Source organism: Bemisia tabaci, chromosome 9 (genome assembly GCF_918797505.1).
Source record: "Bemisia tabaci chromosome 9, PGI_BMITA_v3".
NCBI classification, from domain to species: domain Eukaryota; kingdom Metazoa; phylum Arthropoda; class Insecta; order Hemiptera; family Aleyrodidae; genus Bemisia; species Bemisia tabaci.
The window spans coordinates 1,552,941-1,580,899 of NC_092801.1; the positions used below are offsets into that span (position 1 = coordinate 1,552,941).

Consider the following 27,959-nt stretch of genomic DNA (forward strand, 5'->3'; position numbering starts at 1 on the left):
ATTCGCTCTTAATGAATACTTGGTGACCAACCTCATAGACAGAGTGCATGGAATTCATTTCGCTTTCTTGTGAATTCGTCATAATTTTGGATCGGTAACAGTTCCAGATTGGTGCTGATTTGTTTTGTGGGCGTAAACCGATTTTGTCCGTTCGGAATCCTGGACAGAAATAAAATTTTAGGGGCGTAAGTAAAACTGAATGGAAAGATAGAATGTTGGGATTTAAACGAGAGCTGATGGATAAGGGGAGACAAGAAACGGATAGAGACCGTGGCTTTCAAAATATTCAAAGAGGAATTCAGATAAGTCGGTAAGTCTGAAAACGCCCATTTTTTTAAATATTTAGTGGGAAAGTTGAGGACTAAAGCCTGAAGCAAAGTTTAATACTGGCAAGAGCGGCACATTGATACATGGCATGTTCAATAGGTCTGTTCAATTAGAAACTCAGTTAGAAGATTTTGTTGATAACAAGTCCACCGTATGTCCACAGTAGGCTTCCTTGGACTATTTTGAAAGCTGATAACATACTAAAGAACACTACATTCACAGATTTTCTCTCACGAGTGTTCTGCAATTTTTTAGGGATTCCTGCCAAAAAAGCATCACTTGTTCACAGACATTATTTTTAGCAACTTCAGATTAAAGTTGACGTTTCTTGTTCATTAAAGATTGATCATCCATTATTTTGGTGCCCTTGACTTACCTCCTTCGAAACGATCCCCGCCATCATCGATACGTTTCTGACAATTTCGCATCAATTACAAGAAACTCGTTTTGAACTCCTTGGGGTGGATTGCTTGCAACTCCGTGAAATAATTCTCCTCAATCTCTGCTATCGTGTCAAAGTGCGGATAGTTTTCATGTTTTCAAACCTAAATCAGTGTGAAAAGGCCTATGATTTTGAAAAATAGCAGAAATTGAGGAGAGTTATTTCATGGAGCTGCATGACATCCACCCCAACGAGTTCAAAATGAGTTATTTTGCGATTGAAGCGAAACTGGTAGAATACATCGAATGCGACGGGGATCGTTTCGAAGGAGGTAAGTCAGGGACACCAAAATTATCAGTAATAAATCTTTAATGAACAAAAAATGTTAACTTCCATTTGAATTAGCTGCTAAAAACAATGTCGAAGAACAAGAAATTGCTGTTGGCGGATTCCTAAAAAAGTCGCAGAACACTCGTGAGGTTCGCTTACTTCGAACCGTGCACCAAGAAACCGAATTTGAATTTATCAAATCTGTGAATATAGTGTTCTTTAATATGGTACCAGCTTTCAAGAATGTTCAAGAAAATTAAATTTGGACGCATGGTTGATTAATTATTACCAAAATCCTGTTTCTAATTGAACAGACCTCGTAGGAGTTCGAACTTAGTAAAACTTAGCACATCGGGTTTCAAAGTGGACTCTCCCTTCACTTAGAATTTTTTCTTTCTTTTCCTAAAATTCGAGGATCTATTATTAGACACGGATGCATTGGACAACTTTGCCTAGTATCAGAGATGCATGAAATCAGATAAGACAACATTACTATACGAGTGTTCGGCAAGTTTAATGTATTCCTAGCCAACAACAAGTTGACACTATATCTGCTGAAGCGTACTGACTACTGAAGTATTTTATTGAGATAATCGAATTTTAAGATCTAATAACGAATCTAATCTGTGATACATACTTAGTATGATTACAGAAGCATAGCTTCTATCCTCATGGTCATGTTTCGAAAGACAGAAGACATTGTTAATAATTTTCTGACATGTAGGAACCTGGCTTCATACTTTAAAGGCAAGAGATGGGAGGGATGGCTCAGCCTAACTTTCCTATTTAGAAACGATTGTAAATAGTGATTTGCGAAAATTGAGATATTCATCATTTACGACTAAATTCCTCCTACCCCTTAAAAAGGTAAATTACACGATGTAGACTTTGACCGATTGTCACTGGAACAATTTACTATATCAACTTATTCATTAAATCTGTATTGGCGATAAAAGGTAAAAATAACATGTCGGTTTGAAGGAATAAAAAAACCAAAGACAAAACCACGCAACTCGTTTGCGGTTTTTTTCAAAGTCTCCGCTCCTATTTAATGTTTCTTAAAGGAAATCACATCAACATCATTCCTTGCAGTATTCTCAAAATTAACTTCGTATGGAAAAGAAAAATCAAGGAAGTCTTTAAGAATATTGACGTTGAGTAGTTTTAAAAAACAAAAGTACGACAGCAAGTCTGCAACGTCGCAAACTGAGATAGGTTGTTAGGAAATTTTTCAACAGCGAAATACTTCATTTCATAGACACATTTTGCGCGTACCACGAGAGTAGCTGACCACTCACGTGATTCGAGTATAAAAAAAGAATTGAATACTAAAAAAAAAAAAAAAAAAATTGAAATATCCTTTGAATTTTTTTTCCTGAAAAATAAGATACTTCTAATCTGTACAGTACTGAAAACATATTTTATCTTCTATCATTTTTATCATATTTTAACACATTTCATACATATGTATGTGTATTACCCCCCGCTTTCGGAATTGACTATTTCGCGAAAATCCGTGAACGAGCTGCCTTGTCCGTCGACGGACGGATGAAATGAAACCGAATTCCGCAAAACGGAGCAGCAGGCGAGTAATCAGGACCATCGATATCGATATCCAAGGGTATTTTGACACGAGAAAAACATTTAATGTTAGATTTTTAAGAAAACCAAAATTTCCAAAGTGGCCGCCGGTTAAATTTCAAAATGATCGGAGGTTTTTTTTTTTTTTTTTTTTTTTTTTTTTTTTTTTTTTTGGAAATCTAATATTAAAAGTGTTAATCTCATACCAAAGTACCCGCAAGTCCCAAGTTTCAGCAAAAAACCGAGTTTGCAATTTTTGTCCATTTTGAACCTCTATCAGCCGCCATTTTGACAATTTTGGTTTTTACGAAAATCTAACGTCAAATTCGTTTTTCTCATGACAAAATACCCTGAGATACCGATTTTCGCGCAAATTCTTTGACCAACAACCGGTGTCAATTTTCAGCCATAATGAACTTTAACTGGCCGCCATTTTGAAACGGTTTGAGATATTGACTTCGGGTTCACGCAGGAAGTTTTCATTTTTTATGTTCTGTCAAACGAGGTACCACAAAGGGAGTCTTCCCATTTGAAAAAAAAAGCTGAGGTCCATTGCCCCCTCAAGGGGCCCTCCTGAAAATTATAGGGGGGCTCAAAAGTAGCTCCCTTTGACCTAAGAATGTCCCCCAAGTTTCAAATCTTTACCTCGATCAGGTAAAAAGTTAGAGGGGAAGGAAGGGACTTTTGGATCACCCTGTATATTTCCCTGCCAAAAACTCAAAGTCGAGAAAAGTAAATAGTCTTTGTTAAGAGGGCTTAAAGTTCATTTTCTAGATTGAGTCTTATGAAGGAAAAAAACTTCAAACCTCTTCTTTTCAATTTCAACTTTGTGTGGGTTAGTTCCTTTCTGTTAAACTCGGTCCATATGTACCTAGGCATTAAGATTTATGGAAGGTAATGGACTTACCCTGCTTTTGACCTTGAATGCTAACTGGACCTTTAAGCAAGTCCTTGACCCCCACAAAGTCAAGGTCAAACTACTGGCATGTATATAATAGTAGATAAATATTATTAAGATATTTGCATTGTTGCCAATTCGCAGCAAGAGGAGTAGCTCATCTGACCGACTCCAATCCAATCAAAAACAGAAATATTCTCAATACCTATAAATAAACTAACAACAATGAGCGATTCTAGTATGGGTGATTGAGATCGGTTTATGGTAAAACTAGAGTCTGGCTTTCGATATGGGCCGAGTAGAAAACTGAGATCTCAATTTACCAGAATCTACATATGTCAGCGCAGTTGTAATAAGTATTTGATGTACACTTCATATCGTGCAAAGAAGACCCGTTAGGTTTCGAAACAACACAAATGAACTCAATATAATCCGCTACCAAATTGGTTAACAATCTGATAATAACGATTATGCTCCACTCCGACCTCAAACCCGTCAATTTTTAACATGTAGTCGTTGTGACGTGACAATAATAACATATGAATGATATTTTGCAAAATACGAGGTCTGTTAGAATATAAACCGGATTTTGGTGATAAATAGCCCATTGTGCATTGAATTCGGTTTCTAGGGATTTTCCTGAAAGCCGATAACATACTGAGGAACACTACGTTCACAGCTTTACTTAGAATATCATTCTTGATTAGTAATCATTTGAATAGGCACGAGCAATCAGAGGCGTTTTGCCATGTGTAGGTATTTATCTAGAAAAAAATAACATTGAAAAAGTAAACATCGTTTTTAAACAACATTTCAACACCCTAAAGCTCTTTCATCGGAAAAGGATTTGCTCTAAGTATGATACTTTTTTCGACCAAACCCTATTTGCTGCACGGACATTTGAGTACACAGCTTTGATAACTTGAACGCAATATTCTTAATACATGAAAACTCCAACATATATTGTTTATACATATTGACGGTGAAAGTTGTTGAAAGAATGCAGAAAAATCAAACATTAAATATTTTGTACAAAATTGACGATAAGACCAATTTAAATGTGACCAGACAATTGCAATGTCAATGACAGAGATACAAAGTTAGTGCTTTAATCACGATTAATAGAGGGCGATGACAGGGGTGAGTTCTAGAGGAGGATTTACTGGTACGGCAGACCACCACAGCGGAACTTTGCATAAGACCCTCTGAAAGCCAGAGAATCCTTCCCTCCAAAAGCACCAAGCATCCATCGAAAAGTGAAGTTAAGCCAATAGTTGAATGATACACTGTACCATGGCTAAATTATTGAAAACTCATCACATTTTTCATGTTTTCCAACCATTATTGAAAAAAACAAGCTTGTCTCTCTGCTTTGGAGGTAGACAAGACTGATTTAAGGCATATATTTGTGATGTTCCACAACTGAAAGTAACAGTTACTTAGTTGTGAGGATCCTACATGAGATTGCAACACAAGTGACTGCTCACACCTCACAGATGTTTACATTGGCTGTGACAGATATAGGACTCATCCCTAACATCGGGAAAGTTCTTTCCTTTCTGGTCACTTCTAAGTGACCAGACGCACGCTTAGTGAGATACAGAAAAACTCTATTTACAAGATTTAGTGTCACTGCCTGAGAGGCCAGTGTCTTTGCTATAAAGGGGCTAGTGGAGGGTTTCTACAAGTCTAAGGACAAATTACATAATAAATTCCACTTAAATGTTCAGGACCTACATGGTTCTTGCAGATGTAGACTGGAGTCCATGCCAAATAAGTTTACGCGCGTTTAGAATGCGAGTGATGATTGTCCATATCATTTTAGCATGGAAAGTATAAATGCAAGATTTGTAATGCCAGATATTTTTTTATGGAGCCGTCTCAAGGCAATCTACCGACTAACGTATTTGGCACATGTCGCAGTCTTGAAGTGTGTAAACTTATTTCGCACAGACTTAAATCAAGAGGAAACAATACTTACAAGAATGTAGAAGAACGTGATTGAACAAGAGAAACTTCGAAATAAGGATGGTGCTGTCTGACTTTGACTGATCAAGTATCGAGGAGCTCTGAGGCTAACGTGTTCTCTCTCAGCTCCACCAACATAATACTGCAAGCCGGAAAAGAGCAGTTGATTCGAGGTGGTTTACTAATCAACTGTAACGACTAACAAAATAAATGTGAAAATAAATCGCGACTTCCAATGTAACTTCTGAACTTGGTAAATGTGGTAAGGTCTAAGGTAAAAAGAAAAAATTCGTACAGAACTTCGCTTATCTTCGGAAGAAAAGGGTTATGTTTATATTCTGTGAATATAGTCGCTGGTACTAATTCCGGTAGGTAGCAATAGTGTCGCCGTTGCGATGCAGAACTTGGTGAGCTTTTCGGCTTCTCGAGCTTTTCCCATTTCCACTCACTCACAACTCACTCAGGTTCTAGTTCCGATCTTTCTGACGAAGTTTATGTACCGAGTTTGGTAATTTTTTCTTAGTTAGTTTCAGTAAGTGTTTTCAAGCCGCACAGAATACAGTCGAGACGGTTTCAGAATCTGAATCGGAGCTCATTCGAACGGTGTCTGTGGTTGAACTCTCTCGGCGTGAGTTCTGTGAGTGAGTCTGTGACTTTGACTTTCAATTTAGTGAAATTCGGTAGTTATTGACTTCTCGGCTTCCAGTGTTCCAGTGTGTCAAACCGTTAACCGTTACCGATCAATTACTGTAATAGGATATTATCAGCCCAGCACATCTACATCTACAATACAGTGAGTACTTATGATGAGTCTCTCAGAGCATCCTCTTAGCGTCTTCGCATGAGAAGTTAGACTCTTTTCAAATTTCTCTCAAGTGGAGCATATCCTTTTTCTGCCCTGCAAGATTTTTCTTGGTCTTTTACCGCATTTTTGGGTGGATCAGGGTGGAACGCTGGATCGCTCTTCCGAGGTGAGGGCTTTTTTTTTATCGCGGATCAGGGTGGATCGGAGTGGAACGCACTGGATCGGAATCCTGAGCGATCCGGACCGATCCAAGTGTTCCAAGTGATAAAAAAATCCAAACTTGGAATTTCGTTCGATTTGTTATTGTTTTGATTCTTTAGGGACGGCAACTTCCTTGCATTAGGTTAGGATCACAGTGGATCAGAGCTCGCCCCACCTCGGAAGAGCGATCCAACGTTCCACCCTGATCCACCTGGAACGCTTGGATCATGCTGAGGAACGGAATAAAAAAATACCGATGTTCACCGCGATCCGCATAAAAAAAAAGTCCTGTGGGGCGAGCTCGCGATCCACTGTGATCCTAACCTAATGCGTGGAAGTTGCCGTCCCCAAAAAATCTAAACAATAACAAATCGAACTAAATTCCAGGTTTGGATTTTTTTATCACTTGGAACACTTGGATCGGTCCGGATCGCTCAGATTCCGATCCACTGCAATCCACCCTGATCCGCGATTAAAAAAAAAGCCCTTCTTTTTCAGTTAATCGTTCAACATCGCACGCCTTCCATCACCTTTCCATCGCGGTCTGGGTCGTAGAAATTCTAGCGAAGGAACTGCTATGGAACTAACTCGCACTTCTATTGTCAGGAGCTATAGAAGTCTGTGGTTGGGCTACTGGCCGGGGATCAAACCCGGGACCTTTTGGTCATAGAACCAGTGCTACAACCACTACACCACAGGAGGCCCAGATCTTAAGAGCATCGCCTCACTAACACTCTGTATGCATGATCCAGGGTTGCCACGGTCAGGGAATTCAGGGAAATCCTGGAGAAGTCAGGGGGAAAAAGTTGCTCCGGAAAACCTGAAAAAGTCAGGGAATATGACCAAAAACAGCTAAAAGTCAGGGAAAAATTGACAATTTTCACGAGTTGCTTAAGATCTTTCTTGTTTTCGGTTTTGAACGCAATATAAATTGGGGTGAAGTGGCATATCTCATGATGCATTCAAGAGTTAAACTATGCAGCCGTATTTGGTCGCCAACGCAACAAGCAACGGAAATTGGAATGCCCAGTTTTTGTGTGTATTTTGAAATTTCAACTACCACCAATGACTAAACACTAACCGTTTAATTTTCTTCTTTAAAGTAATTCGAGTGGCTAGAATTATTGCAAACGCAAAGTATCAAAGTTCTTGAAAAATAAACCATTTGAAGCTCTCTTTAAAAATAGGTGTTTGAAAAATCCTGGGTAGGGAGAGATAAATAGAGAAACGAACACCAGGGAAGACCCTTTTTTTAGAGTGTTGCTTCAAAAGAAGAATCGTTCAAAAGTTTTCATTTCTATAACAATTATTGGGTTGCTCAATAAAGTCAAAAGCATCAAAATTAAAAGAAAAAGTTAACAACCCATTCTGTATTTCCAAAAATTCTACAATTAATTTCTGACTCCTCAGCTGAAGCGCTTTTCAAATGAGACCCTATAATAGTGCGATGGTAGCTAGCAAGGTGTTTTGGCTGTGCAATCATGGCCCGCTTTCTCAAAGGTCAGGAAATTTCTCCATTTTCGTCAGGGAAAACCTGGAAAAGTCAGGGAAAATCATTTCCAAATTTTTGTGGCAACCCTGAATTTTTAGCGGCTCAAAAGCCAGGGTAATACACCGGACGGGACCCGAATCATTGTTGAAGTGTGGCGCGCCTTCAATCCAACATGCTTACACCCGTGGTCGAATAGTTGTATCATTACGCCTGCCGTGAATGCGTTCAAATATCCTTTCCTGCATGCGTAAGGGAGAGTATTTAGCTCCAACTGCAATGCTGCAGACGTCAGCTTATGTCTTATTTTTAATCATTCCTTTCGCGAAAGGCACATTGGGTTTTTCTTAAGAATTTCCGCGGATTTTCTTCAGTCGCCGGAAATTTTGACGCAATATTTTCGATCGTTTCATACCTAATTCTAAAAAAAATGAATTTATTAAACCCGATCCGAAATTCTGAATCGTTACAATTCAGGGATACACTTTCACTCAAATTGTCGTAAAAACGGGATAGAGAGTCAAGGAAAATGACGTGCAGTCCTCCCTTTGCGGCGATTTTAGCGGCGCGCCAGCCAGGGAGATCGCACGGGACGGGACCCGAGTAATTGCTGGAGTGTGGCGTGCCTTCAATCCGGCTGGCAGCAACATGCATACACCCGTGGTCGAAAAGTCGTATCACTGCGCCTGCCGTGAATAAGTTCAAATATCCTTTCCTGCACGCGTAAGGAAGCGTATTTAGCTCCGACTGCAATGCTCCAGACGTCAACTAATGTTTTTTTTTTAATCATTCTTATCGCGAAAGGCAAATACAGTTTTCCGAAATAATTTCCGCGTATTTTCTTCAGTCGCCGGAAATTTTGACGCGATATTTTCGCTCGTTTCATACCTCATTTAAAAAAAAATGAATTTAATAAACCCAATCCGAGATTCTGAATCGTTACAATTCAGGGTTACACTTTCACTCAAATTGTGGTAAAAACGGGAGAGAGAGTCATGTATAATGACGTGCAGTCCTCCCTTCGCGGCGATTTTAGCGGCGCGCCAACCAGCGTCCCGATTATTGAAACTATGTCAGCCCGACACGACAAGACAAAGCCCTATCTTAACCATGCGATGTATCTTGATTCGATGTCTTATCGGGCTGGTTTAAATTTAAATAATCGGCCCGCAGGGAGATCGCACGGTTAGGGACCCGAGTAATCGCTGGAGTGTGGCGCTCCTTCCATCTGGCTGGCAGCAACATGCTTACACCTGTGGTCGAATAGTCGTATCACTGCGCCTGTCATGAATGAGTTCAAATATCCTTTCCTGCACGCGTAAGGAAGCGTATTTAGCTCCGACTGCAACGCTGCAGACGTCAAATAATATCTTATTTTTAATCATTCTTATCGCGAAAGGCAAATACAGTTTTCCGAAATAATTTCCGCGTATTTTCTTCAGTCGCCGGAAATTTTGACGCAATATTTTCGCTCGTTTCATACCTCATTTTAAAAAAATGAATTTAATAAACCCAATCCGAGATTCTGAATCTTTACAATTCAGGGATACACTTTCAGTCAAATTGTGGTAAAAACGGGACAGAAAGTCAAGGATAATGACGTGCAGTCCTCCCTTTGCGGCGATTTTAGCGGCGCGCCAGCCTAGGAGGTCGCACGAGACGGGACCCGAGTAATTAATGGATTGTGGCGCGCCTTCAATCCGGCTGGCAGCAACATTCTTGCACCCGTGGTCGAATAGTCGTATCACTGCGCGTGCCGTGAATGAGTTCAAATATCCTTTCCTGCACGCGCAAGGAAGCGTATTTAGCTCCGACTTCAACGCTGCAGACGTCAACTAATGTCAGGATGCGATACACTCGTTCCATCAATTGGATTACATTTTGCAATAAGGAACCACTATTTGTGGCCCATTTTAGAAACAGCATACACGCAATTGGTTTCCCTATGCAGATACCTGCTTTAATGGGAGAGCCAGAGATAGTGGTTCCTTTTTGCAAAATGTAATCCAATTCATAATATCTCGAATTCAAAAAATGTCTGCTGATTTTCCGCGTATCATATCACGTTGTAGTTTGTCAGGTATTTGCACGTAAAATTCGACTAAAAACTCTAAGAAGCATTTTAAAATAGTTTTTTCACGCACCGAATGGATTTTAAAAATCGGAAGGCAAATCATTTACAATGTATTCACTCCGGACGTACTGTTAAACTATTTAAAAATGCTTCTCGGTCAAATTGTATGATAACTGTCCGCCTTGACACTCCTGAAGAACAGTCGAAGTGCATTTCCTTAATACCTAAATAATACGGTTGTCGTTTTTTTACTTTTTATTTTGTCGTCTTGTAACATAGGGCAAACAGAATTTTTTTCTTTTTCTTTTTTTATCGCCAAATTACTTATCAAATGTTTTCATTCTTTTTTTACAGACGACCACCGAGTTCTTTCTCTCTCCGCTGTTTAAGGATTTTACTGTCGTCAACGGCTGTGTGCTCTGGTAAGTGGTTTTTATTGCTCTTCCTTTCCTCCTTAAAGTGATTCCTCCCAGGTTGTAAACAAACATCGATACATAGATGTTTGTTTATGACCTGGGAGGAATCACCTCAACGGAGCCGCGAAACGGCGAATCACTAGATTGGCAGTAGCTGTGAATGGCAGTGGCGTGGCATGCTTCGCGATTTATTGATTGATCTCCCATTTAAACTCATGCAGTAGGATCGATAAACAGGGTCTTCGCAACGAACACCTTAATAATCGATTCTTTACCCTAGCTTCAAATGGGGAAATATCGATAATCGATCATTTACGCCTCACCACCGGTGAATGGATCTGTTGCGCGCAAGAGATGCAGCCAAATAAATGCACTAGTTTTATAGGTAAAATCGCCCGAAAATCACGTTGGGCACGTCAAAAAAACTCCACTTGGAAACCACTCCTTTCAGTGTGCAATCTGCGTAGTTTGTAACACGCTTTTTCAAGTTGATCTCGCGCGTCCCTCTTGCCAAATGCAATCCAAATAATGTTACGGTAATTATTTCTACGTGCAGTTTGACTTAAATGGGTAACGGTTGTTTGACTGGGAAGGAATTTAAGTTGAACGACAAGAAAAAAAAAATATGAAAAAAACCAATTCCTATTCAAAGCCCAGATACACCTGCGAGGTACAAGCGCCGGTCAAAAGTGTAAATCAATAAGGCATGAGGTACACGATTTTCTTAACGCATTCGACGCGGAGAGATTAGGCGGTCAGTCAGTTCACCACAGTTTGTTCGTGTTCAATGTCGTTGAAGTTTTGCGTCGCGGCCTTTGCATCACTGATCGAACTAAAGGGGAAGAAACCAAGGGCGTCGCTACCGCGGTGGATGACGTCAAAACCCCGACTTTTCAAAGGGCAATATCTCGGTTAATATTGAACGGAGAAAGTTGCGGTTTGGACGGATCTTATTATTTTTAGCTAATGTAGGTACAAGAACCAATCATTAAAACTCGATTTTGTGACCAGCGCAACTGACCCATTCTGCAACTATGTGAAAAGAAAAAGAATGATGCAGAAATTGATACTCTAGCAATCTTTAGGCCTGCTTAACAAAACTGTAAACTTAACAGCTGTTTGCCTTGTGTGTAGTGAAATAGACTTTTTGACCAGCCGGAGGTTAATGACTTCATTAATGAGCAATCAAACATATTTCAAACTCGAACGTGTTGCCTCCGCCGAGGAATAGTATTCAATTTAATGATTGCCTCGACACAAATGCATAATTATTTGCGGTGCAGGTCTAAACCATACTTATATGTATTAACAAATCCTCTAATTAATTGAATCGTAAAGCTACTGACAAATCTTCTTCTGCATTGAATCATACAACTTCCCGTGAGAATGTAAGATTTTTTTTTGTTTTATTTTTTTGTTTTTTTTTTTGTTATAGAAATCACAAAAGGCCTTGATAAGCACTTACGCACCCCACGAGAACTTTTAATTTCTTTCCTGTGAGAAAGATTGATGTTCTTATAGTTACTTACTGAAATGATGCACTCGCTTAATGACAGAGATAGACAGCTATTACAGGAGGTCAATGATCCACTTGAAGACATAGAGAAACCATGTTCCAGAACAAAAGGAATAATGCTAGAGTTGAAGTACTTTGAGCCTATGATTGTTCTTGGCAAGATTCAAGCGACTTGCAGCCATAACAAGTGGCATCTAGCCGATCTTAAGAAGCATATAACGCTGCTCACCCGAGAAACTTACGAGAAACTTGGCCCAGAAGAATGTTATAAAGTGTCTAATTTTAAATCTTGTTATGGACAAGATCGAACTTATCACGCAAAGTCTAATTTTCCCACCTTATGGCGTTTACACTCAATGTTCCCACATTTCGCTTTAACCGAAAAGATGATATCAATCAAACCAAAAATCGATTCGGTGAACAGTTGCCCTAATCTTCACGCAGCTTTTTATCTCCCCGAATTCGGAGGGCTAATCCCGAGTCCGAAATGGTTGAAAAAGGAGTCAAGAGAGGCCTTGATCCTCATCCACTTTTTTGCTACAGAAAGGTTGAAGGACCCACCGCTTCCTCCCCACATTCGTCACCTTTTGATCAAAAAACACCTCGAGAGTAGCCTTCTGTCGGATGATCGGAGAATGCATCAACTTGAGAGTCTCGGCCTCATTTGGGGTGGCGGGAATTTAAAACCCGAGACACAATGTGCTCTCAATGAAATCAATCAGCAAGATTTTTCCTTACATGTGAATTTCAATGCTTTCATTTGAAATGTTTTGATTTTTGGAGCTGAATACTTGTCATTCTGAACCATCATATTTCAGTGTTCTGGCTTTTCAATGGGATTTTATTCGTTTGTGTAACTCAAAACTTATGTTTATTTTCTTAATTTTCAAGTACTTCTCTTTCGTCATCCAGAAATGGAACGCCCTCCATGTATTGTAATTACTTAACTTTTCTTTTTTCTTTTTTTTTTTTTGTATCCGAAAGTTTCGGACCGAAACGAAGTTTTTACGGTTCGTCAATGTTCTGTATTTTAATTAAACTTTGTTCTATTTTAAATGAGTGTAAACTATCATTCTTGTTTACGTTAAGTATGAATTTAGGCACCCCATCAACCTTATGTATAAATAATTTCTATGTATAGGTATACCATTAGAATATTCAGATGTTATGCAAAGAATTTCGTGGATAAATGCTGGCCAAAAACAGACCAGCTCATTATTTTTGGCGTGTGTGAAGGGTAGAGGGGGTCTGAGTCCACATCAGTGGCGTCGCGTGCTTTGCGATTTATCGATATTTCCCCATTTGAAGCTGTGATGAACAATCGACTATCAAGGTGTTCGCTGCGAAGTCCCGGTTTACCGATACTTTCTCATAGGTTTAAATGGCTGATCAATCGATATATCGCAAAGCACGCCACGCCACCGGTCCACGGGCGCAAAATGCACGCGGCCGAAAAGAGTTTATGCTCGTGACAAAGGAAACACCGATCCAGAATTACCGACTTTCCTTGATAGGACCAGTGGCGTGGCGTGCTTCGCGATATATCGATTGATCTGCCATTTGAACCTATGGAAAAAGATCGATAAACAGGGTGTTCGCAGCAAACACCTTAGTAATCGATTCTTTACCATAGCTTCAATGGACCACTAGACAAGGTACAAATTCAAGCAATCTGATACATGTTTCTTAACCAGAATTTCACGTAGAACACGATTCGCGCAACGAAAATTACTGAAACCAGCTCCTGATGAAGATATTAACCTTTTTATTTCACATTGGTTACGCGGATTTTGAGCTGCCCGCTCACAAGAAACGCAAAGCTCTACGTGAGTCAAATCGCGCACCGCAACAGTTTCAGCTAGCCTCTCAATCGATCACTGTTCATAACCCACCATGTGTTGTTCAAATTATAAGCAATTTGCTATAGCTGAGCCCGCAAGCGTCAAAATTGAGGTTGCCAGATTTTTATATTGCAGAGACTGTCATGATAATGTTCAGCTCGCGATATGAATCACGTAGAGCATTGAGTTTTAATGAGCGGGTGGTTTGAATTTACGCATCAGGAATCATTTAATATCATTGTAAGGAGTTAATTTCGGTAATTTTTGTCATGCGCATCGTGTTTTACGTGAAATTTTGGTTCAAAAATATGTATCAGAATGCTTAAATTCGTACCTTGTCTAGTGGTCCATTGAGAAATATCGATAATCGATCATTCACGCCACGCCACTGGATAGGACAATGAAACTTCTTACAGACAACGAAAAAGGACCATATGCACAGGGTAGAAAAGCTCCTAATCTGCGAGGGAGATCCTAAATAAGCCTGACGTCGACTACAGAATTCGAGACCCTTAGCAAAACACCACGATACAACTATTCGTGCCCAGCGGATGTCGGTTTTGCATCCCCAAAAATGAAGGCGTTCGTGCTTTCTCACTGCTCTGCTTGCTGCTCATATCATGGCATGCTTGGTCGAAACGCGATCAGTGGCGAGGCGTGAATGATCGATCATCGATATTTCCCCATTTGAAGCTATGGCAAAGAATCGATTATTGAGGTGCTCGTCTCGAACACCCTGTTTATCGATCCGTTTCCTTAGCTCCAATGATGGACCATTTCGACGGTGAAACTACCAAACCACGTATCTCGTTTGCGGTGTTTAAAAATCTACGCTCGCATTTTATTTTTTTGAGGTAGACCAAATCAATATCATTCCTTGAAATTTTCACAGAATTTTCTCCGCACGAAGAGGAAAAATCACAGAAATTTTCAAGACTGGACGTTAAGTAGTTTTTCATTTAAAAAATAAAGTATGACAGGAAGTCTGCGACGTCGCAAACCGAGATACGTGGCTTGGTAGTTTCACCGTCGATTTCTGATTTGTTAGACTGATTTTTTTGTCGGGTATTAGTAATATGAATTTCTCTGAGCCTGGAAATACTACCGGGGAAAATACTCAAAATTCTAAGCTTTAGGCTCTCAGGCGAGGGAACTGTCATAGAAGCATGGATTTTTCGTTCTTTTCCGACCGGTTGCAGTGACCCATCGATCGAGGGGCTCGGAGGACAAGGCGCATAAAGAAAATGCGGTTTTTGAAAGAAATGAGATATTACTGATTCCAAGGAAAATTAGTCTGAATGCCTATTCTCTGGAAAATTTGCTCCCTAATTCCAATTTTTAAGCGTCAAAAAATCAGTATAAACTTTCTTCTCACCATAAGAATCCATGCAATTTCGGAAATTCAGGCGCGTATTTCTCAGAGTAGCGGAAACTGCACTTTAGCGCCTTGTCCTCCAAGCCCCTTATTTTTAGCGCGTTTTGACTTTTACGAATGGAAATTTGTCGGTACGTCGTTTTGTTATTCAATTAAAATTATTTGCTCATTAATCGCCAACGGGCGATTTCGACGATCTCGCTGGACACGAAGCAGCCTTTGGCGGCGCGCAGCACCACGGGGGTTGGATCGCGGGGTAGAGCCCCCTGGTCAACAAAGAACGGACGGCAAGTTACTGTTCCTGAAAACCGATTTTTGTTCTCTCTTTCTTGCTTTTTTTTCTTTTTCTTTTTTCAGAGCGAATTTCTTGGAAATATATTTTCGGCCTTGATTTTTCTGCGAATAATCGATTTTTAAGTACAATCCAACCACATTTGGTGGTTTAATTTAACACTTAATTCGATTTTATACGGAAAATTGATAATTTTTTGGAATGGAAATTGGTTATTATTGTTTCACGTCAGAATAAATGCTCCCAAAATGACTAAAGTGTTTTGGTTTTCACATTTTTGCACTCGTGGCATTGATTCGTAAAGCAAACGGGTGAATATAACGAATTGGTATTTTCGAGATTTCCTGGTGTCTGCGATTGTTTTCAGCAAACGGTGGATTTCCCGGATATGGATTGCTCACTTTCAATTTACAAATGAAAGAAGCGGCACATATGGCTGAACTTCTTTGCGTAGAAAGATCCTGAAAATCACAATATCAAGACATATGTATTTAATGCAAATGCATTTATTTCGTGTATGGGCAATTCTACGAAAACTGTCAAATTTGACCTCCCAAAAACTAAAAATTCAACTATGTTATTTTGGATTGAGAGTTTTTTTTTCTTAGTTCAGCATAGTATCAGGCTTAAAAATTCTATACGAGTACCTCTTTTTATGAGGCAATTTTTTTTAAAATGAGAAATTTGTTTTAAAAATAGATCCCGGATGTCACCACCATCACATCGCTTATTTTGGTCCGCCGGAAAGAGAAAAATGGTCAAACATGCAATTTTATTTTTTTTTTTGTTATACTGTCAGGTCCTATGAAGAAATGGAACAACGAAAAATAGTGACCCAATGTATAAGTTCGTCATAAAATAGCAAATTTTTTTCTAATTTCTGCAGATTTTTCAGCTTTTTTCTCGAAAAATATATAAATGTTTCCTTGATTTAAGGATAAAATATCTACATATTTGTTTTTTTCTTAAGTATCTGAACCTACGCCTCCAAAAAATACTGTACATTGTTCAAAAATTATGAATTTTAAAAACTGGCAGTTGTTTTATAACTCTGAAAAAGTGTGACGGTCGTGACATTTCCGTAACGATCGTGACATGATTCATCCATTTGAAATTTTCGGTCATTCTTTTACCGTCAATTTATGACTCTATGCTTCCTACTCTCTTAGGAGCCCCCCCCCCCCCCCTCCCCTCCAGGTCCTATATCATCACTTGGATCAAATTGTAACTAAAGTTTTGGCAAACAACTTTTAATTTGAAAATTGCACTGAGTGTACCTTGTACCTCGAGGAAATTCATAAATGCATTAATGAAACAAAACCCTTTTATTAGGGTGACTCTTTAAAGTTTTTGTACAAAACTTCAAACATATTTTGCACAAATTTGATTTACTTTTTGATATATTTCAAAAGAATAAAGCCGAGACGTCTCTTTCTTTGGTGGCTGTGACAAGCACAGAATACCCTTAGATTTGACGCGCTGGACATCTTTTTTCGTAGGCCATCTGAAGTAAGCATTAAACCTTAACATAAATGAAGCGGATATGGTCTTCTATGGAATCAATCTTTTTGACTACGCCAAGAAACCATCGTTCATCATAAGTCACGGCCACCCACTTTCCAAATAGAATCTCCGATTCAGGTACGTCATGTTCCGCGACAGAATTTGCAGCATTACTTTCCTTCGACACAGAAGCTATAGATGTGAGAAAATTGTAACTAAGGGTATAGAAAAATTGAAATACTTAAATGCATACGAGGGAGGGGAAAGGAGAAAGAGAGTGAGAGAGCAAACATGAGATGAGCTAAAGAAAGAAATAAAATGACAGAGGCAATGATAGAGAGGAGGGGGGGGGAGGATGATATGTATGAAACACGTGATGTGAGGCTTTATGGTGGTAGGGAGGGGGGAGATGTTACTAACATTTAAATATTTGGAGTCAGTGGCTTTCAAGATTAGAGGGATTCAACGGATACCATTGATCATAGCTTCAGAAACTGAAATGTCAAAATCAGGTCCATGATTGTAGTTTCTGTATTCAAAAGAGTTTCGGCAATCCAAGCATGACAGATATCTCAAATTCAAAAGCTTCCAATTTGGAGCATAAATTGCACTCTGATGCAATTTAAGAGTATTCCAGGCATTCTTGAGAGGTTGAGGCAGAGAGCCTTTTGTGTCGATTTCATTTATTTCCGAGTCGTTGAAGACGAATATCTTTATTTCACCATTTTTCTTTTCAAAAGCTTCGATGAATTCATTGATGCTCGCAATGTCACTACCATATTGAACACAATTATCGGCGGTGGACCTCATGGTGACTCCTACACCATCTGCCGCACTTTTGCCATGACCGGCCTCACTAAAGTTGTAAGTGGCCAGCTATAATCCAAGTTCTTTCATAAAATGTGCCAAAAAAAAACATGTTTGTTTCGTTCCTATATTGAGTATACTTTTCTGGACCGTATGGAGGCGAATCAAGTTTAAAGGAATCGCTTCGGTCAAATTTTTTAGGGGGAAGGGGAGGCCGAGTGAGTCGGTACGGCATGCGGCAGTTTTGTATAGGTAGTGTCATCATACAATAATTGGAGTGATGGGTATACTTAAATATTAATTATTGACTCAACACGTCTAGAAGACACGATCGTCACACTAAATATCCAATGCGGTGCGACGGTCGTGACTGTGACGGTCGTGACAAATTTTAAACTAAAACGGCGGGTGTACTCAACAGCGATGAGGTACAATCTCGAAAATTGGTAAACTTGCAGTTGGTATTAAGGGCTATAAAGTGGGCACAAAGATTTTTCAGAATATCACACGCTTCATAAAATAAAGGGCGTGACGGTCGTGACGCAAAAAAAGGTTCAGTTAAGTATAATTTCCTTTCAAATCGTGGCAGAATCTTCAAAATGACTTTGGGCGATTACTGCGCAAGCTTGCACCATACTAACACCTTCATTTCACTTGTACACCCTCAAATCATTTTCGCAGCGATTTAACAGCTCCTAGCGGCCGTTTTGACAAGCAAAAACACCTGGGACGGTCGTGACGTGAAACTTAATGACAGCATATTTTCGAAATATTTTGGGTGGATAACGTAATTGGGTGAATGTTTTTCGTAATTAAATGCATTTTTTACTCAACTGCAAGTATTTTTGATGAAATTAGTACACAAATCAGAAAAATTTATCAGACCTAAAAAAAGTTATGAGGTTGTGAACATTGGAACCTACCAAGCATGACAGTGACGGTCGTGACATTTTAAGCAGTTAAAGCTGGAAATGAAGCTCAATCCATCAATTTACACAGTTGTAATGGTTATAACTCGTTAAAACACTCATTTTCCATCAGATTTGGTGAAATGTGAGACTTTTTATCACAAATTTTACAAATAAAACGATCATGACTGGAATTGGACAGTTTTCGTAGAATTGCCCGTATATTTCTTCTTATAAATAAAACAACGGGATATTCTCCGGGTCATTAGGCTATCCTAGCTCCAAAATACCTTTAAATCGACTTTATTTTCTAGGAGTTGGACTGAACTTCTTTCTTTTTTGGCTTGAGTTATTAAGTAGGTAGCCTTCTTTTTGAAGCTCCTGATAGGTTTTTGCTTGTGGAGGATCAAAAAACTTAAATAAGTTCAAACGGCTTTCTACGTTCGCAATCAGTGGTCACGTAAGGGTGCGTGGTTGACCTCACAGCGATGGCTCGTGGATTCAATTAAGGTGTTGCTTACGTTTTTTACAATCTCTGTAAATGAATACTAATCAGGTTCATCTACACAAGTCAATGAGGCGCTGTATTAACCCTTGGTGCAGGAGTTATCTGGTTGTTCTTGGTATATTTTCCTTATCATGCCTTCACCAATAACTTGCACGTCCATGAAATTCCGTGGCATTTCTCCAGTCTGCGAACTTTTTGAAACTATTGAGGTACTGCAGGTACTCGATTTTCTTTGTTTTCTGTAGTAACTACATTTAATGTCTCTTTCAGATGCAATTTTTAAGAAATAATTTCTACTTTCTCAATCAATTCGATGGTGATTTACGAAAGCATATTGTAAAAATTATAAAAAGTAATCTTCATGATTTATGATTGGAAAAAACGATTTGGAATATTCGGGTTTCGAAATTATTTTATCACTTGATGATACAAAGTTGTTTGCCAGATTTCATTGCGGTGTTATATCCCGTTTCTTGGGAATGTGATACTTTCTTTGACACCTTTTTTTGTTTAAATCTTTCCAGGACAACGAAGGGATGCAAGCGATAGGATACGTGCGACCAGAAATCCTCTCGACACAAAGCAGACTGCCGTAAAAGCTCACTATCCGGTATGAATCCGTTGGCGGATACTACCCTCCAAATTTCTTCAACAGATCACTCGCCGATCGAACGTAATCCACCAATCGAATCATCAGCTTCTGGAAGAGGATCCCCCTCTGTTGACTTTCTCTTTGTGAAATGTGAAGACGGGCTAAACTTTTATGACGAAAGTATCCCACCAAGGCAAGTTGAGACGATTCCTCCCAGTTCTTTAGCAAACCCTCTCTTTGTAAAATGTGAAGACGGACTCAATCGTTGTGAGGAAAATACAAAAACCAGGCAACTTGCGACGAGTCCATCCAGATCTTCAGCAGACCCTCTTCTTATAAAATGTGAAGACGAACTCACTTTATGTGTCAAAAATTGGCAACCCAGGACACTTGAGACGATTCCATCAAGATCTTCAGCAACCCTTTTGACCACATTCAAAAGGGAACCAGGCGAAGAAAATTATATTCCGATCGATCCCTTATATACCAATAATGACATCAAAAGAGAATCGTCGTTGCAATCCTTCGAAGGTCAAAATGTCGTAAACGCTGAGAATGAAGCGCGAACACCTGGATATTATTTCTGTAATCCGTCAAACCATGATCTTTTAATCACGAATCAAAGGGAAGAATTTCTAGCTCCTCTGAACTGCAGTGATCAAAAAACTGTATCCTACACAACAACTCTACTTGAATCCTTTCATGAAGTTACGGATATTCAAAGCAAAGGTCCCAAAACATTCAGTTGTAACCATTGCTCTGTTATTTTCTCCCAAAAACTTCAACTGCGAGAACATCTCCGAACGCACACCGAAGAGAAACGTTACAGCTGCAGCCACGGTTCGGCCTCCTCCTCCCAAAAATCCGATTTAAGGCAGCATATGCGAATTCACACCGATGAGAAACCATTCAGCTGCAGTCAGTGTTCTGCTTCTTTTTCCCGAAAAGTAAATTTGATGAGGCATATACGAACGCACACTGGTGAGAAACCATTCAGCTGCAGTCACTGTCCGTCTTCCTTCTCCCAAAAATCCGATTTAAGGCGGCATATGCGAATTCACACCGATGAGAAACCATTCAGCTGCAGTGAGTGTTCGTCTTCTTTTATCCGAAGACAACAGTTGATGAGCCATGTACGAATGCACACTGGTGAGAAACCATTCCGTTGCAGTCAGTGTTCTGCTTCTTTTTCGGATAAGAGCTATTTATCAAAGCACATGGGTGTGCACACTGATGAAAAACCATTCACCTGCAGTCAGTGTTCGGCGTCTTTTCGGAGAAAACTCAGTTTAATGCGTCATATGCGAAGGCACACTGGTGAGAAACAATTTAGTTGCAGTCAGTGTTCGGCTTCTTTCTCCCAAAAACCGCATTTAAGGAGCCACATGAAAACGCACATCGGTGAGAAACCATTCTGTTGCAGTCACTGTTCGGCTTCTTTCTCCCGAAAAGCCTATTTAAAGGTCCATATTCGAACGCACACTGGTGAGAGACCATACAGTTGCAGTCACTGTTTGACTTCTTTCCCCGAAAAACAAAGTTTAAAGTACCATTTGCTAACGCACACTAGTGAGAAACCATTCAGTTGCAGTCAGTGCTCGGCTTCATTCTCCCATAAACCGCATTTAAGGAGCCACATGCAAACGCACACTGGCGAGAAACCATTCTGCTGTATTCAGTGTTCGGCTTCTTTTTCCCGAAAACAAAATTTGATGAGGCATATACGAACGCACAGTGGTGAGAAACTATTCAACTGCAGTCACTGTTCGTCTTCCTTCTCCCAAAAATCCGATTTAAGGCGGCATATGCGTATTCACACCGATGAGAAACCATTCAGCTGCAGTGAGTGTTCGTCTTCTTTTGCCCGAAAAGAACAGTTGAAGAGCCATGTACGAACGCACACTGGTGAGAAACCATTCCGTTGCAGTCAGTGTTCTGCTTCTTTTTCGGATCGGAGCTATTTATCAAAGCACATGCGTGTGCACACTGATGAAAAACCATTCACCTGCAGTCAGTGTTCGGTTTCTTTTTCTAGAAAACTCAGTTTAATGCGTCATATGCGAACGCACACTGGTGAGAGACCATACAGTTGCAGTCACTGTTCGGCTTCTTTCCCCGAAAAACAAAAATTAAAGTACCATTTGCGAACGCACACTGGTGAGAAACCATTCAGTTGCAGTCAGTGTTCGGCTTCTTTCTCTCATAAGCACACCTTACAAGGGCACATAAGAACGCACACTGGTGAGAAACCATTCAGTTGCTGTCAGTGTTTGACTTCTTTCAGACTTAAATCAACTTTAACTAGGCACATGCGTTCGCACACTGGGGAGAAACCATTCAGTTGCAGTCAATGTTCGGCTTCTTTTTCCGATGAATGCAGTTTAAAGAGCCATGTGGTAACGCACACCGGTGAGCAACCATTCTAACCATAATTATTTTACTTTAAAAACAAAGCTAAATTTTCAAATATTCCACTTGATGTCCTCCTATTCAATCTCTTAAGTTCTTTTAAAAAGAAAATTCTAGAGGACCAACGTTTCTTTACACAAATCACAAATGTGTTGAACCTTTATCTTTAGGGTCTTCCTCAGCGCAAGAAGAATGCGCCCAGCTTTGACACAGAATGCATTTGACCCAAACATCACTTGATGTGGCATAAGGTTCTTCACAGTATAAACAGAGGGTGTCATCTTCATCATCTTTGCTTTTGGCGCGTACACGTAGTATACCGCCTTTGCGATCGTTTCGACCCCCCACTCGATACAATAACCGAGTCCTTCAGTTCCTTACCGGAAAGTGACTACCGCGAACTTCTGAGATTTTCCAAAGCGTGTAAAAAGTTTATTTCTCCGTCAATAATTATGATTAAAAGTTGTTTCTCATTCTGGGGCTTTTTAGTTTATGTGCAGTGAATGCCAAGATCCTACGTTACTTGGTTTTTTTTTAAAAAAATGCAATTGCATTTATTTCAAGTCTACTTCTTCTTTTAAATAAAACAATGGTATGTACTACCGGTGATTAGGCTATCCTAGCCCCAAAATACCTTTAAATCGACTTTATTTTCTAGGAGTTCGAGTGAATTTTTTTTTTTTTTTTTTTTTTTTTTTTTTTTTTTTCTGGCTTGAATTATTCAGTAGCCTTCTCTTTGAAGCTCCTGACAAGTTTTTCTTTGTGGAGGATCAAAAAACTTAAACCCGTTCGAACGGCTTTCTACGTTCGCAATCAGTAGTTACGTCTGGGTGCGTGGTTGACCTCACAGCGATGGATTGTGGATTTTAAGGTGTGAATTGCGTTTATTAAAATCTCTGTAAGTGAATACTAATCAAGTCACGATACGATACGATATATACGAGTCAATGAGACGCTGTATCAACAATTCTATCACTGTGCAGGGGTCAACGGGTTGTTCTAGGTGTATTCTGCTGCCTTCATAAATGTCCTGTACGTCCTTGAAATTCCTAGAAATTTCTCCTGCAAGAATTTTTTCAAACCGTGCGACGTTTTTGAAACTATTGAAGTATTGCTGGTCCTCGAATTACTTAGTTTCGTGTAGTAATTACCTTCCACTCCTCTTCCACATGCAATTTTAATGAAATTATTTCAACTTTTTCCATGAATTGCTTGCCCTCCCGATGGTGATTTTTGAAAGCATTATGTATAGATACTCAAAAGAATCTCCTTGATTTATGATTGGAATAAACGGATTGGAATTTTTGGGTTTCGAAACTATTTTATCACTTGATGATACAAAGTTGTTTGCCAGATTTCATTGCGGTGTTATATCCCGTTTCTTGGGAATGTGATACTTTTTTTGACAACTTTTTTTGTTTAAATTTTTCCAGGACAACGAAGGGATGCAAGCGATAGGATACGTGCGACCAGAAATCCTCTCGACACAAAGCAGACTGCCGTAGAAGCTCACTATCCGGTATGAATCCGTTGGCGGATACTACCCTCCAAATTTCTCAAACCGATCACTCGCCGATCGAACGTAATCCACCAATCGAATCATCAGCTTCTGGAAGAGGATCCCCCACTGTTGACTTTCTCTTTGTGAAATGTGAAGACGGGCTAAATTTTTATGACGAAAGTATCCCGCCAAGGCAAGTTGAGGCGATTCCTTCCAGTTCTTTAGCAAACCCTCTCTTTGTAAAATGTGAAGACGGACTCAATCGTTGTGACGAAAAAACAAAGCCCAGGCAACTTGCGACGAGTCCATCCAGATCTTCAGCAGACCCTCTTCTTATAAAATGTGAAGACGAACTCAATTTATGTGTCAAAAATAGGCAACCCAGGGCACTTGAGACGATTCCATCAAAATCTTCAGCAACCCTTTTGACCACATTCAAAAACGAACCAGGCGAAGAAAATTTTATTCCGATCGACCCCTTACATACCAATAATGACATCAAAAGTGAATCGTCGTTGCAATCCTTCGAAGGTCAATATGTCGTAAACGCCGAGAATGAAGCGCGAACACCTGAAGATTATTTCTGTAATCCGTCAAACCATGATCTTTCAATCACGAATCAAAGGGAAGAATTTCTAGCTCCTCTGAACTGCAGTGATCAAAATACTGTATCCTACGCAACAACTCTACTTGATTCCTTACATGAAGTTATGGATATTCAAAGCAAAGGTCCCAAAACATTCAGTTGTAACCATTGCTCTGTTATTTTCTCCCAAAAACTTCAACTGCGAGAACATCTCCGAACGCACACTGGTGAGAAACCATTTAGTTGCAGTGAGTGTTCGGCTTCTTTCTCTCTTAAGCACACCTTACAAGGGCACATAAGAACGCACACTGGTGAGAAACCATTCAGTTGCTGTCAGTGTTTGACTTCTTTCAGACTAAAATCAAGTTTAACTAGGCACATGCGTTCGCACACTGGGGAGAAACCATTCAGTTGCAGTCAATGTTCGGCTTCTTTTTCCCGAAAATACCATTTGAAGAGCCATATACGAACGCACACTGGTGAGAAACCATTCAGCTGCAGTGAGTGTTCGGCTTCTTTTTCCCGAAAAGTAAATTTGATGAGGCATATACGAACGCACACTGGTGAGAGACCATACAGTTGCAGTCACTGTTCGGCTTCTTTCCCCGAAAAACAAAGTTTAAAGTACCACTTGCAAAAGCACACTGGTGAGAAACCATTCAGTTGCAGTCAGTGTTCGGCTTCTTTCTCCCATGAACCGCATTTAAGGAGCCACATGCAAACGCACACCGGTGAGAAACCATTCTGTTGCAGTCACTGTTCGGCTTCTTTCTCCCGAAAAGCCGATTTAAAGGTCCATATTCGAACGCACACTGGTGAGAAACCATTCAGCTGCAGTGAGTGTTCGGCTTCTTTTTCCCGAAAAGTAAATTTGATGAGGCATATACGAACGCACACTGGTGAGAAAACATTCAGCTGCAGTCACTGTCCGTCTTCCTTCTCCCAAAAATCCGATTTAAGGCGGCACATGCGAATTCACACCGATGAGAAACCATTCAGCTGCAGTGAGTGTTCGTCTTCTTTTATCCGAAAAAAACAGTTGAAGAGCCATGTACGAACGCACACTGGTGAGAAACCATTCCGTTGCAGTCAGTGTTTTGCTTCTTTTTCGGATAAGAGCTATTTATCAAAGCACATGGGTGTGCACACTGATGAAAAACCATTCACCTGCAGTCAGTGTTCGGCGTCTTTTCCTAGAAAACTCAGTTTAAAGTCCCATTTGCGAACGCACACTGGTGAGAAACCATTCAGCTGCATTCAGTGTTCGGCTTCTTATTCCGAAAAAGGAAATTTGATGAGGCATATACGAACGCACACTGGTGAGAAACCATTCAACTGCAGTCACTGTTCGTCTTCCTTCTCCCAAAAATCCGATTTAAGGCGGCATATGCGTATTCACACCGATGAGAAACCATTCTGCTGCAGTGAGTGTTCGTCTTCTTTTGCCCGAAAAGAACAGTTGAAGAGCCATGTACGAACGCACACTGGTGAGAAACCATTCCGTTGCAGTCAGTGTTCTGCTTCGTTTTCGGATAGGAGCTCTTTATCAAAGCACATGTGTGTGCACACTGATGAAAAACCATTCACCTGCAGTCAGTGTTCGGCTTCTTTTTCCCGAAAAGAACATTTGATGAGGCATATGCGAACGCACACTGGTGAGAAACCATTCAGCTGCAGTCACTGTTCGTCTTCCTTCTCCCAAAAATCCGATTTAAGGCGGCATATGCGAATTCACACCGATGAGAAACCATTCAGCTGCAGTGAGTGTTCGTCTTCTTTTTCCCGAAAACAACAGTTGAAGAGCCATGTACGAACGCACACTGGTGAGAAACCATTCCGTTGCAGTCAGTGTTTTGCTTCTTTTTCGGATAGGAGCTATTTATCAAAGCACATGCGTGTGCACACTGATGAAAAACCATTCACCTGCAGTCCGTGTTCGGCTTCTTTTTCTAGAAAACTCAGTTTAATGCGTCATATGCGAAGGCACACTGGTGAGAGACCATACAGTTGCAGTCACTGTTCGGCTTCTTTCCCCGAAAAACAAAGTTTAAAGTACCACTTGCAAAAGCACACTGGTGAGAAACCATTCAGTTGCAGTCAGTGTTCGGCTTCTTTCTCCCATGAACCGCATTTAAGGAGCCACATGCAAACGCACACCGGTGAGAAACCATTCTTTTGCAGTCACTGTTCGGCTTCTTTCTCCCGAAAAGCCTATTTAAAGGTCCATATTCGAACGCACACTGGTGAGAAACCATTCAGCTGCAGTCATTGTTCGGCTTCTTTTTCCCAAAAAAATAGTTTAAATAGCCATGTGTTAACGCATGCTGGTGAGAAACCATTCAGTTGCAGTGAGTGTTCGGCCTGTTTCTGCCAAAAATCCAATTTAAGGAGGCATATTAAGCGAATTCATACTGGTGAGAAACCATTCACTTGTAGTCAGTAATCATTCAGTTGTAGTCACTGTTTGGCCTCTTTCGGCCATAAATACTCTCTGTCAAGGCACCTGCGAAGTGGCAATCATTGGTTCTTGTTAGCTTCTTTAAGGAAAGATCGGCCAGCAACGAACTCAAGTGTCATTCGAAATATTTTTAAGTTTTAAGCTTCCTGGGCGATTCAAATACTTTGTAGTCCTCCTTAAAGAAATACATTTGATTTTTGTTTGCTCGAGGTCGCTCACCAGTTAGGATATATCAGGTTCCAGATAAGTGTATCAAACGAAAATGGCAAAATATTATTTGTGAATGGGTCGTGAAAAATCATTTTCACGGTCCTAAAACGCTGAAATAATGTAAATGAAATACAACAATATACTGTAATAAAGAGTGCACGTGAAGATTGTAAAGTGTGAATTTTTGTCATTAAAGGGAGTAGTATGATCTCAAATTTATATTTTTGTAATATTTTTTTCTTTTTCTCTGGCGGGGTATCCTCACGCTGGCTCCCCAAATAGAATCGTTGTCGGTCTACCTTACCAAAATCACTGGTTAGTGGAGTCGATGTATCCATGGAGTAAAATTTTGTGGAAGCATATTTTTTTATAAAATCAACAGATCAAGAATGTGAAAGTTAATTCTCGTTGCATTCCAACACCTTATTTTGCACTCCATGAAGTGTTATGCGTGACTTTACTCTCCAATTGAATGAAACTTATGGTACGCGTGTATTCCATTCGTATGGTTCCATTTCGATGGCTAAATTCCAAAACCGCGCGTTCCTCAACTGACTTGTACTATTTTTACCGCGCCCTCCTTAATTAAATAATAGAGGAATCACAAATCAATAGGTATTCTGGCTCTAATTGCCTGTAGTTTTTGACGAAGGAAGCTCCGATCCAGAAATAACGACTTTACTTGATAGGGCAATGAAACTTTTTCTTACAGACAACGAAAAAAGACCTTATGTACAGGGTAGAAAAGCTCCTAATCTGGGAGGGAGATCCTAACTAAGTCCGATATCGACCACAGAATTCGAGACCTTTCGCAAAACACCACGATACAACTATTCGTGCTTAGCGGATGTCGGTGTTGCGTCCCCGAAAGTGAAGGCGTTCGTGCTTTTTCACTGCTCTGCTTGCCGCTCATATCATGGCACGCATCAGCGCGATCAGTGGCGAGGCGTGAATGATCGATCATCGATATTTCCCCTTTAAA

The 27,959-nt window shown here is 40.0% G+C and overlaps 2 protein-coding genes across 6 annotated transcripts in view; one reads left to right on the top strand and one right to left on the bottom strand.

The window, feature by feature from the left end:
- The window catches only part of LOC140225442 (uncharacterized), a 28,293-nt gene extending 22,471 nt beyond the window's left edge, over positions 1–5,822 (bottom strand). The window contains exon 1 of the mRNA XM_072304376.1: positions 5,500–5,822. The gene's annotated coding sequence lies outside the window, so the exon portion shown is untranslated. The remainder of the gene's footprint in view (positions 1–5,499) is intronic.
- Positions 5,823–5,850: 28 nt separating this feature from the next.
- LOC140223816 (uncharacterized) lies at positions 5,851–27,196 on the top strand. 5 transcript variants are annotated; one of them, XM_072303965.1, is made up of 4 exons: positions 5,851–6,279; positions 10,410–10,477; positions 19,746–22,222; positions 23,656–23,880. In XM_072303965.1, the coding sequence occupies exons 3-4, from the start codon at positions 19,834–19,836 to the stop codon at positions 23,745–23,747; spliced, it is 2,481 nt and encodes an 826-aa protein (XP_072160066.1). In that variant the 5' UTR covers positions 5,851–6,279; positions 10,410–10,477; positions 19,746–19,833; the 3' UTR covers positions 23,748–23,880. The 5 variants fall into 5 exon arrangements, 4 of the variants coding, with proteins under 4 accessions (XP_072160066.1, XP_072160063.1, XP_072160065.1 ...); XM_072303962.1 differs by lacking the exon at positions 19,746–22,222 and having other exon boundaries at positions 5,864–6,279; positions 23,656–27,196; XR_011900480.1 differs by lacking the exons at positions 19,746–22,222; positions 23,656–23,880 and adding an exon at positions 11,907–13,043 and having other exon boundaries at positions 5,866–6,279.
- Positions 27,197–27,959: the final 763 nt, after the last annotated feature.

Excerpts from the sequence above, each read along its gene's own strand:
- LOC140223816 (XM_072303962.1), top strand. The coding sequence starts at position 23,744 with ATGAATCCGTTGGCGGATACTACCCTCCAAATTTCTCAAACCGATCAC.